The 15,278-nt window shown below is 51.5% G+C and overlaps 1 protein-coding gene across 1 annotated transcript in view; it reads right to left on the bottom strand.

The window, feature by feature from the left end:
* The window catches only part of MEGF6 (multiple EGF like domains 6), a 287,988-nt gene that overhangs the window by 21,842 nt on the left and 250,868 nt on the right, over positions 1 to 15,278 (bottom strand). The window contains exons 9-16 of the mRNA XM_029065970.1: positions 11,021 to 11,146; positions 7,784 to 7,906; positions 6,684 to 6,806; positions 5,013 to 5,150; positions 3,986 to 4,108; positions 3,464 to 3,619; positions 2,377 to 2,508; positions 1,659 to 1,787 (exon numbers count right to left, since the gene is read on the bottom strand). Coding sequence (XP_028921803.1) covers positions 1,659 to 1,787; positions 2,377 to 2,508; positions 3,464 to 3,619; positions 3,986 to 4,108; positions 5,013 to 5,150; positions 6,684 to 6,806; positions 7,784 to 7,906; positions 11,021 to 11,146 — 1,050 coding nt within the window. The remainder of the gene's footprint in view (positions 1 to 1,658; positions 1,788 to 2,376; positions 2,509 to 3,463; positions 3,620 to 3,985; positions 4,109 to 5,012; positions 5,151 to 6,683; positions 6,807 to 7,783; positions 7,907 to 11,020; positions 11,147 to 15,278) is intronic.

The following is a 15,278-nucleotide window of genomic DNA, read 5'->3' as shown; positions in this document are numbered from 1 at the left end:
ATCGGTGCTTGACAGATAGTAAACTCTTATCAAATATTATCAAAATAATGATAATAAACTTCTGTGGTGCTATGTTCCTGATGTGGAGAGCCAGGGAGGTGGCTCGGGGTGGGGAAGGAGGTGGACAGTGAACGGGGGGTCTAATCTTCCAGGAAAAGTCCCCACTGACCCCCACCACCCAACTTTTTGACCTAGAAGGGAAATGATGTAGAGTTAGTAGAGTGAATGCTCCTCAAGGGCAGGAACCTAGATCTTGCTTCTAGTCTACTCTGTTGTACTCTCCCAAGCTGTACTCTGCTGCACTTCTTCTGTACTCTCCCAAGCTCTTGGAACAGTGCTTGGTACTTAGAAGGTGACCAATAAATGTCATGGATTGACCAACTGTGTTGTTGAAAGAGCCGTCTGTCACTGGAAGCAGCATGGCTTAGTGGACAGAGCATGGGCCTGGGAGTCAGAAGGACCTGGGTTCTAAACCCGGCTCCACCATTTGTCTCCTGTGGGACCTAGGACAAGGCACTTCATTTCTCTGGGCCTCAGTTACCTCATTTGTAAAATGGGAATTAAGATTGGGAGCCCCATGCAGGACAGGGATTCTGTCCAATTTGTTTACATCTAGCTCAGTGCTTCAGAATAGTGCCTGGCACACAGTAACACTTAAAAAAATACCATTAAAAAGAAAAAAAATGGACATGTGTTGACCCAGTGGGAACAAACCGGTAAGCCAGTCATGGTTCAACTGAATTGTCTTGACCAACGCTACTCAGGTGCACACAACCATGTGAGAAGTAGTGTAGTCTAATGGATAGAGCATAGGCCTGGGAGTCTGAAGGACCTGAGTTCTAGTCCCAGCTCCACCACCTGTCTGCTTTGTAACCTTGGACAAGTTGCTTAGCCTCTCTGTGCCTCAGTTACCTCATCTGGAAAATGAGAATTTAGACTGTGAGCTCCATGGGGAACTGGGACCATCTCCAACCTGATTAACTTTCATCTACCCCAGCACTTAGTTCTGTGTCTGGCTTCTTCTCCCACTCTTCTGCATCGCCCTTGCACTTGGATTTGCACCCTTTATTTACCCATCCATTCATCTCCACAGCACTTAGGTACATATCCCTAATTTATTTATTTTTATTAATGTCTTTCCTTCTACAGACTCTAAGCTTTTGTGAGCAGGGAATATATCTACCAACTCTGTTGTATTGTATTCTCCCAATCACTTAGTACGGTGCTCTGCACACAGTAGGTGCTCAGTAAATATGACTAACAAATTCCATAAAAAAAAGTCTTCCAGTAATGAGTGCTCAGTAAGTGTCTTCTTACCCTGGGCATTCAATGAGTGCTACCCATCCTCCTATTACACTGAACCTACTTGCACTGACACGTGGATCTCAAGTTAGGCCCAGAACAGAATCAGAGGACCCGGGTTCTAAGTCTTCAGGGTCCCCCCGACCCTATTAGGGCCCTTCCGGCACTGGGTCTTTTTAGAAGGATGGGATCCGGGACCCAGATTTGGGCAAAGAAGGTAAAGTTGGAGGGATGAGCCCCGCATGGGGCAAGGAGCTCTCGATGTTGCAGCTATGTCTTGAGGGCACGGCAGAAGGTTGAGGCAGGGGAGGGGGATCGGGAGCAGAACCCAGGACGAGTGGAAAGTGGCCACCTACCGTCCTCGCAGTGCTCGCCGCTGACCCCGGGCGGGCAGCGGCAGGCCCCGGTCACCGCGTCGCAGGTACCTCCATTCTGGCAGCTGCAGGTGGAGCTGCAGTTCTTCCCGAAGGAGCCCTGGGGGCAAGCTGCAGCCAGCGGATGGTGGGAGGAAAGAGACAGAGACAGAGAGAGAAAGACAGAGAGAGAGAGAGAGGATGGGGAGGGAAGAGGGTGAGAGGAGGATGGAAAGGCCGGTAAGAACAGACCCCCATTCCACACTGGCCCCAAGAAGTCATGGAAAGACTATACGAAACCAGGCCAGCACAGTCCTGTTGGCGGGGTGGGTTGTGACAAGGAATGTGTCTTTCTATTGTTATATTGTCCTCTCCCCAGTGCTTAGGACAGTGCTTGGCACACAGTAAGAGCTCAGTAAATACAATCGACTGACTTCCTGACAGTGGGTGGAGCCTCCAGGGGCAGGGCTTCCGGAGAATGGTGACATCTCTTGTGACCTCGCTAGGACATGGGTGGGTTTGGGAGCAGAGGAAGCAGGCTTTCCCAAGTCACCAGACAATGCCGTGATCCTTCCTGGGCTGTTGGAGCCCGTGAAAAGCACCCCCTGGGGTGGGAGAGGCCAGGGTGGCCAGGGAGGGCATATTCCCCTGCCCAGCTGCCCCCTTCCAGGCAGCTCAGGTGGCACCATTCTAGCCCCCTGGCCCAGCCTGGGCTACTCACTCTGGTTGCAGATAAGCCCGGTCCAGCCCTCTGGGCAGTCGCAGCCGGACAGCTCCTCGTTGCAGGTGCCGCCATTGCTGCAGTCGTCGCAGGTCAGGCTGCAGTCGGGCCCGAAGGTATCATCCAGGCACACTGGAACAACCGAGTCACATGACCAGAGGCTGAGGCAACCAGAAACCTCAGTCCAACCAGCGCAGACTGGAGTTGCCCCTTCCTGTCCTTGAGGGGAGGGAGGATTGGGCCAGGGGTTGAGGGGGAAGGGGGACAGGCCGCCAGACCACCAGAGAAAGAGGATCACAACTCGAAAATGAAAAGCTGAAATGTCTGAACCCTTTATCGGATACTCATCCCAGCTCTAAGCACAGTGCCTGGCACAGAGTGCTTGTAAGCTTATCCTTCAGACTATAAGTTTGTTGTGGGCAGGAAAGTTTCTACTAACTCTTATATTGTTCTCTCCCTAATGTTTAGTATAGTGCTCTGCATACAGTAAGTAATCAATCAGTACCATTGATTGATTCAAAAATATCCAAACGGATTGGAACAATCCATGGAAATAACATTCCTCTGGGAGCCCAAGGCCCCAGATCCAAGCTCTGGTTCTTTTCTAGGCCCACAGCAGGCTTGAGAAAACATCTTTCTCCTGTCCCTGCAAGAAAACAAGCATGTGGGAAGGGCTTTTGGGAGTCAGGCTGAGGGAGAAACGCAGGGTGAAGGGCCATTCACACATGAGATGCTTCATTTGGGGCAGTCAATCAATGCCCTGTGTGCCCTTCCATCGGTATAGCCTGGAAATCTTTTTCCTCTTTCAAAATACTCCTAGGAAAACCTCCCACTCCAAGAAGCTTTCCCAGATTTCCCTCCTCAACTGTGGTCATGCCATATGCATTTCTAGGCTCTGGCCAATCTGGACTGCTGCCACTTGGGCTTTGGGTCACCTGCAGACCCCATAAAACCGCAAGCTCCTCGAAGGCAGGGGCAGTGCCTAGAGTCAGGTCCTGTCCCCACAGGATGCTGTGCCCAGACCAGACTGAAGAAAATCTTCCAGGAGCCCCAGGGTCACCAAGGCCGCAACGGCCCGGCCTCTCACCGAATTTCTCTGACAACGTGTGTTCCCCGCGTGCCTCCATCTCCTCGCCGTCATACTCCTCCCCGAAGAGTTGCGTCAGTCCATCCCGCAGCACCTCAAAGGCAGGGGCTGGACGCACGAGGGGGGCATCCAGGGAATCCGTGGGGCTGTCCAGCACTGGAAGACCCGGAGGGGCCCGATCAGCCTCTCCTCTCCCCACCAACACTCCCCGAGCCCAGAGGGGCAGGGAGACCACTAGCATCAGTCCTAAAGGACCTCATTATTGGGACAGTCACGGGGGGCGAGGGCGGTCTGGAATGTGGGTGCAGATTAGCACCTCTCATGGCTTCAGTCCGCAGCTCCCATTCCCAGTCCCCATTTGGCCCGTACCAATCTTGCCATGTTCCAAATGGTCCAAAGAGGGTAGCATCCAAAGAGGGTAGCATGGGGATCATGTGCCTAGGATGAAATGGCATCCCCCCGGGCCGGCTGCTAGGGAAGCAGACTGCTCCTCCTCAGGCCGGCCAGACGCCCTTGCCCTACCGTCACAGGTGCAGCCGTCGGGGTTGAGCCACTCGCCCGTCCGGCAGTCGCACTGGTAGCCTCCGGCATAATTGATGCAGTTCTGCGCACAGCAGTGAGTGCCCGTCTCACACTCGTCGACATCTGAAAGGAAAGCAGCCAAGGGGCAGAGCTAACACTGGCCCGTGCCAGGCCTTCAACGTGACCATCCAGGCCCCAGGGTGCAGTGCCCTTGCCTCAGGACACGCCATCTCCCAGAGGTGCAGGCCACTGAAGAGATCATGGGGCTGGTTTTATTTTACTGTTTTAATGTCGGTCTCCCCCTTTACACTGTAAGCTCGCTTTGGGGAGGGAACATATTGGCTAATTCTGTTATACTGTGCTTTCCCAAGTGCTTACTGCACATAGTAAGTGTTCAATAAATATGATTAGTTAATTGATTGATTGATTGACTGACTGAGAACCTGAAGATCAGGGTTGTAAGCCTGGGTCTGGCCCCAGCCTGCTGTGTGACCATGGACAAGTCCCTTAGTCTCTCTGAGCCTCCATTTCCTCATCTGTAAAATGGGGGTAAGGTACCCGCTTTCCTTCTCTCTTAGGCTGTAAGCCCTATGTAGGATAGGGATTGTGCCTGATCTGCCTACATTGGATCTAGTGATCAGTGCTTTTCATCAATACCGTCATCATTATTTTTATTCAACAAGGGCAGGGATTTTGGCTTGGTTTCTCTCTCCAGGATAGCAGAGACACCTTTGGGATTGGAGCGTGGATAATTAATCTCAAGCCCTCTTTCCCTGCTCCTTCCCTTGATAAAACACAATTAAGTCCTACTTCAGAAGGTGACCCCACCCCCTGGCACCGGGCTAATCCTGGAGCTGAGTTTGTGGGTTCTGGGTCCAGTCCTGGGTGGGCAGGGGTCCCAAGCAGTCCTTCCCCCTGTTTATAGACTCCCCATCCCAAAGCATTTGCCTGGGGTTGCTAGAAATTTGGCCAAACTCTCTGCCCCAGCGGCAAGGGCTTTGGCCTGCCCTTCGCCCGCTCTGCCCACCGTTGCAAGTTTTCTGGTCCGAGTCGAGGAGGAAGCCAGGTTTGCAGCTGCAGAGCGGGCCAGCACTGGTGTGGCTGCAGGTCTGCTCGCAGCCACCGTTGTTCACCTCACAGCTGTTTACAATCTCCATCTCGATCCCTGGAGAAGAAACAGCAGAGGCTCCTGGGCTCGGGTGAGGGGCTAGAGGTCAGGGACTGGTGGGCAGATGGGGAGAGGGCAGTGTGGCGCCAAGACCCAACTGGCCCATGCAGAGTGATAGGGCTGAAAGGAGGGTGGACAGGCCTGTGGAAGATGGAGAATCAGCCATGTATGTGTGTGCGTTGGCACGGGGGGTGGGGGTGGCGGGGCGGGGCGGGGTACAGTGTCCCAGGGAGCCAGGAGCAAGGACAATCCAAGAAACCTGTTCAAGTTGGAGAGAAACCAGTAAGTGCTCAGTAAATACGTTTGATTGATTGATTGACTAAAATCCTATAGAAGGAGGAATGAAGACTTGTGGAATGCCCCCAGTCCTGTTTTAAAAAAACCTTCCTCCAAGAAGCCTTGTGATTAATCCTCCAAATCCTCTCAATCTCGCATCTCCCCTCTATCCCCCTTTCTCTACCCCTTTGAATGCACAGGTGGTCAACTGTGCATATGTCCAGGCATCTGATATGCAATTATTGACCGATGGATAGATCTGGCTCCCCGCACTCACAGAATCTCTGCCTCTTCCCTTGTGCTCTTTCCAATCATTTGTTTATATGTCTGTGTCTGCCTGTCTCCCTCATTAGGTTGCCAGCCTCTGGTGAGAAGAGAATGTGCCTTTTAAGTCTGTTGTTACTCTCAAGTGCTTAATATAGTAGTCTGCCCACAGCAGGCATTCAGTAAATGCACTTGCTGGTCATGAAGATGATATTTTCTGAGTGTCTAGGTGTGGGCCCTTGGGAGCAGACAATAGAGGAAAAGACAGAGTCCTGCCCAGGAGGAGCTCAGGCTCTGATGGACATCTGACCTCGGCATAACACAAAATGAAAGGAAATCCTGCTTTCCCCAGCCCTAAGCCAGCCTGGGTGGACACAGTGGGTGGATCCTTCGCTGGTCATTGGCCCTGATTAGGCCCCATGTGAGCCTGGAGTAAAGCTGGGAAAACCATATGGCAACTCAAATTCCCTTCCTTCTTCCCTCTCCCACTGCAGACTTCAAGCTCCTAATGGGCAGAGATTGTTTCTGACGACTATTGTAGTATACTTTCCCAAGCATTTAGTACAGTGTTCTGCACATGGTAAGTGCTTAATAAATACCACTGAATGATGGCCACCCCAGAGCCCTCCCTAAATTAAGCCCTCCTTTCCTATTCTCCCACTCTGTTTTGCATCACCCTGACTTGCTCCCTTTATTCATCTCCCACCAACCCCACAGCACCTATGTATATATCTGCAATTTGTTTATTTATAATAAAGTTTGTCTCCTCGTCTAAGCTCATTGTGGGTAGAGAATGTGTCTGTTATAATGTTGCGTTATACTCTTCCAAGCACTTGGTACAGTGCTGTGCACATAGTATGTGCTCAATAAATGCGACTGGCTGACTGAAAGGAGCAAGTGGCAGGAAAAGAGTGGGACTCTTAGCCTCTGGAAGCCCCCAGGGAGAGGGACGGGAGGGTTTGGGGGTTGGGGAGAAGAAGGGGTACGCACGGTAGCACTGCTTGCTGTCTGCCCCCAGCTCGTAGCCGGGGTGGCAGGTGCATCGGAAGGAGCCAGGGGTGTTGATGCAGTTGTGGGAGCACGAGGCCAGTCCCAGAGCGCATTCATCCAAATCTGCAAGGGAAATCAGGGTCAGAGCCGGGCCAATGTCCCCTGGAGCCCACCGACTGCAGAGCCACAGTCCTTGGGGAACCTCAAGGAACTCAGGTAGGGTGTGGGGGGCCAGATGGACGATCCAAATAGTAGAGGATTCCTTCTCTGGCTGCCTTGGCTCCCATCCACCTAGCTGCCCCAAACAGGGAGGGAGGAAATGAGGCAGCGAGCTGGAGACGCAGGGGTCAAGTCTGGGAGTGAACCTCTGTGTTGCCTTTCCAAAGCTGGGGTGAACACAGTGTGGCCCTAATAGGAAAGGATTTGTCTGTTCTAGCCTGGGGAAGCCCATTCCCCATCTCCTACACCAGGCTGACAGGGAGCAGTTGAGTTCCCTCCGGGAAACCAGATGGGGGTGATGGAGAGGATCTGTTTCTCCTGAATGCCCCTTTCCCATGTCCCCTAGGCAGGAGCTTAGGAAAGGTGGCAATGTTGGGCAGCCCCAGAAGGATCCCGGGAAACAGCTGTAGAGGTGTTGCAGTCACAGACCGCTCCAGTGCCCCTCCCCAACTCACGAGGGTGGCTGTCCATCTGGCCCCAAACTGGGTCATCCCCTCCCCAGTTCTGGGTATGTGGGTATGACAGCAAAGGGTTGTCGGGCATTGTTGAGACCTGCCGGTGTCCGCTGCCTCCACTCTTCCCCTTCCCCTGGTCAGCCTACTTGTAATCCAGAGGGCAAAGATGCAATTCTCCCAGACCCCCTTCCTCCACACCACTGTGGCTTGGCCTTCTGGAAGTGGCAACTTTGGGCCAGCCTACTTGGAGAAAGGCACTGCGGAATCCTTGAGGTAAAGGCCAGCACCTAAACCCAGTCTCTCATCCACTTAAGCCCACTCTTGGGGAGTACACAAGGAGCATGAGAAACCATGGAGTGGCAGGGGTAAGGAGTAGCAGGCTGGTGAGGTGGGGGCAGGGCAGCAGGGGCAGGAAAGGGGCAGTACCTTCGCAGGCTTTCTGGTCAGCTGCCAGCCTGTAGCCGACATGGCACTCACAATGGGCAGTCCCATGGTGGTCCTGGCATTTGTGCATGCAGCCACCATTCCTGACAGCACACGGGCTCTTCCCTGGGGGCACACAAAAGGTGCAAGGCATCAGCGGGTAAAGACCATCTCCGGTTAAGAAGGGGGCTCGGTGGCCCCAGAGGAGGGGCGGCCAGAGGGACAGGAACCCATAAAAACCCATCGCCAAGAACCGCCCTTTCCTCTCCATCCAAATGGCTATCGTGCTGGTACAAGCTCTCAAAATAACCCGGCTGGATTATTGTGTCAGCCTTCTCTCTGATCTCCCTTCCTCCTGTCTCTCCCCGCTCCAGTCTATTCTTCATTCCGCTGCCCGGATCATCTTCCTACAGAAACACTCTGGGCCTGTCACTCCCCTCCTTAAAAATCTCCAGTGGTTGCCTATCAACCTCCGCATGAAACAAAACCTTCTCACTCTGGGCTTCAAGGTTCTCCATCACCTTGCCCCCTCCTACCTCACCTCCCTTCTCTCTTTCTACTGTCCACCCCGCACGCTCCGCTCCTCTGCCGCTCACCTCCTCACCGTCCCCCTTTCTCGCCTATCTGCCGCCGACCTCCGGCCCACATCCTACCGCTGTCCTGGAATGCCCTTCTTCCTCACCTCCACCAAACTAACTCTCTTCCCCTCTACAAAGCCCTACTGAGAGCTCACCTCCTCCAAGAGGCCTTCCCAGACTGAGCTGCCCCCTTTTCCCTGTGCTCCCCCTTCACCCTCTTCTCCTCCTCCTTCCCCCTTCGCCTCCCCTCAGTATTGTGCTCATTTGTATATATTTTTTATTACCCTATTTATTTTGTTAATGAGGTGTACATCACTTTGATTCTATTTACTGTGGTAATGTTGCCTTGTTTTTGTTTCATTTTGTTTTGCTCTGCTGTCTGTTTCCCCCGATTAGACTGTGAGCCCATCACTGGGCAGGGGTTGTCTCTACCTATTGCCAAATAGTACATTCCAAGCACTTAGTACAGTGCTCTGCACATAGTAAGCGCTCAATAAATACTATTGAATGAATGAATGAAAAACCAATAGAGGCCAAAGAAAGTCTCTCCTCTTTTCCCTGGACATTGGCCCACCACCTTCTTGAGGCAGAGAATTCTTCCTTGTTTCACCTCGATCCCTTGAACTGCAACCGCTGCTCCCACATCAGGCACATCTACGGCCTGCCCTTCTTGGGCCACAAATTAAACCTTGTTGTCTGTCAGGAGAGGACTAGGCTCTAGTGCTGGGACCAGCCAGATGTTGAACAGCTGTCCAGTCAGGACCAGAGGGAAAGGAAATCAGGGAATGAGACGGGGGGGGGTGGGGATAAGGAGGATGGAGCATTTCCAGGGAGGGGAAACAATGCCTAATGGGGATCCTTAATGATCAACATTAGCAGGAACATGGCTTCCCCTCTCATCCTGGGGGGTTTGGAGGGGACCACTTCCCCCAACTTTTCTTTCCTCCTTGATATACTGGGTGTTAACCTGCTTCTGAACTCAGTATGACTAGTCCCTGCAAAATCCCCTCCAAAAGCTGCCTGACAAAACCTCTCCCTCTCTTTGCCGAAGGGCCCCTGAGTTCCCACCGTTCTCCCTCTGGCTCAGACTGTACCCTTTTCAACCACACCTCACCCCTTCCCCAAAACCTTTCCCCCTGCCTGGATGGTGCCCAGCCAAGCCCCAAGAGACCAAGTTCCAAAGTGGCTGAGGCTGGATCCACTTCCCGCTCCCCCTGCTATTGCTCCCCAACCAAGAGAGCAGAGAACACAGTGAGAGGGGCCATGAGCACCAGTGGTTGGCATCCCTCAAACTGACCCTGGCAACCAGGGGGGCATTTCAAAGGTACTGGCTGTTCCCTCTTCTAGAGAGATAGGGTGTGTGCAGGTGCACCCGTGCGTTATGTGTGCATGCTTGTGGGTGGATGAAGGAGAAGAAGCATGGCTTAGTACATAGAACACAGGCCTGGGAGTCAGGACATGGGATCTGATCCCGGCTCCATCACATGTCTGCTGTGTGACTACTTAACTTCTCTGAACCTCAGTTACTTTATCTATAAAATGGGGATTAAGAGCGTGAGTCCATGTGGAACAGGGACTGTGTTCAACCTTATTAATTTCAATCTATCCTAGCACTTAGAACAGTGCTTGGCACATAGTAAGCGCTTTACAAGTATCTAATTATTGTTATTATTATTTTTGAACACGTGTGCCTGTGGGTTTGAAACTGATGGCCTATTCTCTCAACAATTTAATAGCAGGTGAGCTGCTTCTCTCTAGGAGTCTGTGTGAGGGAAATAACACGAGACCATAGGCAGGCTAACCTTGGGGCAGCTGCGGTGACTATCCTGGGGCCCCTGAAGTTTGGGGAGTAGGCACTAAAGGTCTTGGGGAGTCCTGACTGTTTTAGAGAGGTTCTGCCTGAGGAAGTGTGAGACTTGATGAGCAGCGAACAGCTTTGAGAATGCCTGGATTTAATAATAATGTTGGTATTTGTTAAGCGCTTACTATGTGCAGAGCACTGCTCTAAGTCCTGGGGGAGATACAGGGTAATCAGGTCGTCCCACGTGAGGCTCACAGTTAATCCCCATTTTACAGATGAGGTAACTGAGGCACAGAGAAGTTAAGTGACTTGCCCACAGTCACACAGCTGACAAGTGGCAGAGGTGGGATTTGAACCCATGACCTCTGACTCCGCAGCCCTGGCTCTTTCCACTGAGCCACCCTGCTTCCCTGGATTTCTGTGTTTGGAGTTCGGAGCAGGTGCACTGCAAGCATAGATTGCTCCCAAAGCACATGATCTAACACCAAAACAAACCCCAAGAACCCCCGGGATAGGAAGTGCCCACCCTTATCTCCTCTGCCCCTTTCCCCAGCTCTCCCAAAATATACATTCAACGCAGAAGGTTCCCAAGAGATCATTTCGCCCAACCCCTTGCCTTCAAGTCAGACTGGTCAACTACCCATCCTTCTTTAAAAGAACCTCCTGAGAAGAAATTCCCATAATCTTCCTCATTCATTTGTCTTCCGCCAGGAAATTCTTCCCAGGTCTCACTGAAATCCCTCAGTTTGCCTGCCGGGCCCCATGGGGGCCTATCTGCTGGAAAAACAGGTGTCAAGGGCCTGTGGGAAAGGTGGTCCCAGTTCCCAGAACAGCAGGGCAAGGCCAGGGCGACAGACTCACGGACGCAATGTTTGCCGTCCTCCTGCAGCTGGTAGTTGGGTCGGCACTGACACCGGTGCTGGGAGGTCGTGATCTGCAGGCAGCTGTGCTCGCATCCGCCATTGTTGATGGTGCAGGAGTTGATGGCTGAGGGGAGGGGACAGAGAACAGCCCCCAGTTACCACCTGCTTGCTCATTTCCAACCCTGCCATGCCCCAGTGTCCTTTCCACATCCATCCCTCCATATGCAGCTTGATCACGGGGCTTTGAGAAGACCCTGCTTTGAGCCGGGGTGGCTGCCCCGGGCACCCCGGGGACTCGGTGAGGGTCGGGGTTACCCCGAGGTCCCGCTGCCAGAGCAATCACCCAATCAGTTCTCTTCTTGGCCCTGTTCAGCCACTCAGTACCCTGCTCCAATTAACCCCTGAGTTCTGGAGAGGCTGGAATGCTAGATGAATGGACAATCAGCTGTCCATTTGGCTCTCTTCACTGCTCCTTTCCTTGTCACTTCTCCCACGCTCCCCTTCTCACTGTTCCTAGCTCCAACCTCCGGTCCCTCAAATTCAATTGTATTTATTGAGCGCTTACTATGTGCAAAGCGCTGTACTAAGTGCTTGGGAAAATTCACTATAACAAGAAACAGACATTCCCTGCTCACAACGAGCTTACAGTCTAGAGGGGGAGGCAGACATCAATATGAATATAAATGAATAAATCACAGTTATGGCTCTGGAACTCCTTTCCCAAAAACACAGTCTTTAAGGAGTGGTGAGGTGAACTGAGGGCAGCGATCAGCCATGCATTCACAGGGAAATGACGACAAGTGGGAAGCATGAATAATAATAATTGTGGTATTTGTTGTGCACTTACTATTCAGTGCTGGGATGATACAAAACACTGTTCCAGTCCCCCAAGGGGCTCATATTCTAAGAGGGAGGGACATCAATTATAATAATAATAATTGTGGTATTTATTAAGCACTTATTATGTGCCAGGCATTGTAATAAATACTGGGGTGGATACAAGCAAATTGGGCTGGACACGGTCCCTTTTCCACACGGGGCTCACAGTCTTACCCCGGCTCACAGTCTTAATCCCCATTTTACAGATGAGGTAACTGAGGGACAGAGAAGTTAAGTAACTTGCCGAAGGTCACGCAACAGACAAGTGGCAGAAATGGGATTAGAACCCAGGTCCTTCTGACTCTCAGGTCCGTCCTCTATTCAACTAGGCTACGCTGCTTTTACATCTCGTTTATAGATGAGGAAATTGAGGCCCAGAGAAGTAAAGTCACTTGTTCAAGGTTACACAGCAGACCAGGGGCAGAGCTGGAATTAGAATCGGAATCTCCTGACTTCCAGCCCCATGCTCTGGCCATTACACCACACTACCGAGGTCATCCAAGGTCTCATTTTGTTCCCTGACCCCATCTGCCATGGCAGCTGGCCCCCAGAAGACCAAATGTGTCCAGTGAATCCACCCAGAGAGTTTTTAACTCATACCTTTCAGTTGCTTATCCAACCAAGGATTTCCCGGTTTTCACAAGGAAGTGGGAAAGACCCTGACAATGCTTACTAAGTAAGGCACTCATCAGTGGCTTATTAAATGTGCTTTCTGCTGCCATCAGGGTCTTAGAGGTACTCTGTTCAGTGACCACAGATCACACCCATCTTTCCTACCAGCCAACTCTCAAAGCCTGTCATTGGGCCCAGAAGGACCAGGAGAATGGAGATGGCTCAGTGCAAATCATCTCCACTTCTGCCCCAAAACTCCAGCACATGTCCTGTTTGTTGTTAGACATTACTTTCCCCTTGGAACCGCTGGGTCTGAGCAATGCAGCTCCTCCAATCAATCAATCATATTTATTGAATGCTTACTGCGTGCGGAGCACTCTACTAAGCACTTGAGGGAGTACAATAGAACAGTCACATTTCCTGCCTACAGTGAGTTTACATTTTAGAGGGGTTCACCACCATAGTCTACCACTGTCACTTCAGCACTTTTGCATCACAAGGCACCTAGTGGAAAGATCACAGGCTTGGGAGTCAGGGGACCTGGGTTCTAGGTGCTACATAAATATGATTGATCAACTGATTGATTGATTCTAATCCCAACTCTGTCACTTACCTACTGTGTAACCCTGGGCACGTTACATAATCTCCCTGGGTCTCAGTTTCATCCTCTGTAAAATGCTGTGAGCCCCTCCCAGGCACTGTGTCCAATCTGACTATACTGTATCTACCCCAGTACTTAGCACAATGCTGGGCCCAAATTAATGGTAGTGATGATGATCAGAATAACAATAACTGTGGCATTTGTTAAGCTTTTACTATAAGCCAAGCACTGGGGTATAGATACAAGATAATCAGGTCCCGTGTGGGGCTCACAGTCTGAGTAGGAGGAGAACAGGTACTGAATCCCAATTTTGCAGATGAGGGAACTGAGGCACAGAAAAGTTAAGTAACTTGCCCAAGATCACACAGTGGACAAGTGGCAGTCCTAGGATTAGAAACCAGGTCTTTCGGTTCCCAAGCCTGTGCTCCTTCCCCTAGGCTGCACTGCTTCTCCAGTAAGTGCTTAACAAACGCCACAATTTTTATTATTTTTACCTAATCATTGCAATACTCACCCCCCAAATCAATCAGTAGCATTTATTGAGCACTTGGGTATTTCCTCACTGTAGCACTTATATTCATATATTTTAACTTGATTGCTTCCTCCTACCTGGTTTTTATTTTAGTGTCTGCCTCCTTCACTAGATTGTAAGTTCCCTAAGAGTAGGAACTGTGTCTACCATAACTCCTCTACTCTATTCTCCGAAGTGCTTAGTACAGTGCTCAGCACAAAGTGCTCAATAAATACCATTGATTGAAGGAACCAGAAAAGGTGCCCAACTGGACTTTGATGAGCACAGCATGCGAGGGTGCCAGGAATCTTCTCCCCAAGGCACTCACACGGATAGGAGCTACCTCCTTGGTAGCACTACTCGTCAATATCCGTGCTCATCAGCAGCCTCCAGCGGGCCACTCGGAAGCCTGGCGGAGCTGGAGATAGCTTTTTCTGGAGGAGAAGCCACTGACAGGACCTGGCACGAAGCAAGTCCAAGGAGAGGCCCTTGCCTCTCCCGCACTGGGCCTGTTCCCCAGGTTTTGAAAGTCGTTGGGCCTAGGCTTGAGAACAGAGAGCCACAAGAATGCAGCAAATCTGTTTCAGGCCACTGGCCTAAAGGGTTTGGAGCCATATCATTTGCCCCGATGGTTCACTGGTGGAAACGCTGAACCTGATGAGCTTGGTTGGGTAGCGTGGGCACGGGCATCTGGGGAAAGAAGGACAGAGGGTGAGAGACAGAGAGAAAGACAGACAGACAGAGACGGAGAAAAGGAGAGAAAGACAGAAAGGGAGAAGGGGGGAGAGAGAAAAAGGTAGAGAGAGAAAGATAAAGAAAAAAAGGAGAAAGAAATGAAGAAACAAAGACGGCAAGAGGGAGACTGAGAGGCAGAGAAAGGGAATGAGAGAAAGAGAGCAAGGGAGAGGAAGAAACAGAGAGTGAGAAAGGGAGAGAGAAAGAGGGAGGAAGAGGAAGCTAGAGGAGGGAGAAAGAGAGAGGGAGACAGAGAGACTGGATGGGGAAGAGGAGTTGATGCAGGAGAGCTGACATGGGGAGAAGGCTGCCTCTGGCTGCCTCCCCTTCCCTCCTCTCCTTGGTCCTCTGGCACTGGGCTGTGGAGAGCAGGGATCGGGTGGGGGCAGGGCCTGGATTGACCTTGGCGATATGGGGTTCTTAAGTTGCCAGCACAGAGGCTTTTAAACTATTTGCCATTATGGAGAAATGAAAGGTTGGAGTCCTGTTTCTTGAGTTATATCCCGGCTGGGGTTGTTTCCATGAGTTTTTCAAACCAGAAATGTTTTCATTACATTTTTTTCTCAAGGCCCCCAAGGGTAATGGAACCCAGCCTTCCGAGAGGGCTAGCTATGCTTGCTTGAAAATCCAGCATCCTGCTGTGAGCAACATTGAAGCCTGCCTGGAAAAAGGCTCCATCTGAAGGGGAGGGCCCGGGGTCTGTCAGCTGACAGGATGGCACATGTATGGCTCAGATGCCTAGCTCAACCACATAGGGAAAAGCCACTAGCTGGGGCAGTCAGTCAATAGTATTTTCTGAGTGCTTACTGTGAGCAGAACACTGTACGAAGTGTCTGGGAGAATGCAACATCACCTTGCAGTGATGCAGAGAAGCAGTGTGGCTAGAGAAGCAGTGTGGCTCAGTGGAAAGAGCCCGGG

This window comes from Ornithorhynchus anatinus, chromosome 5 (genome assembly GCF_004115215.2).
Source record: "Ornithorhynchus anatinus isolate Pmale09 chromosome 5, mOrnAna1.pri.v4, whole genome shotgun sequence".
In the NCBI taxonomy this organism is placed as follows: Eukaryota; Metazoa; Chordata; class Mammalia; order Monotremata; family Ornithorhynchidae; genus Ornithorhynchus; species Ornithorhynchus anatinus.
This window is presented reverse-complemented; position numbering and strand designations above follow the sequence as displayed.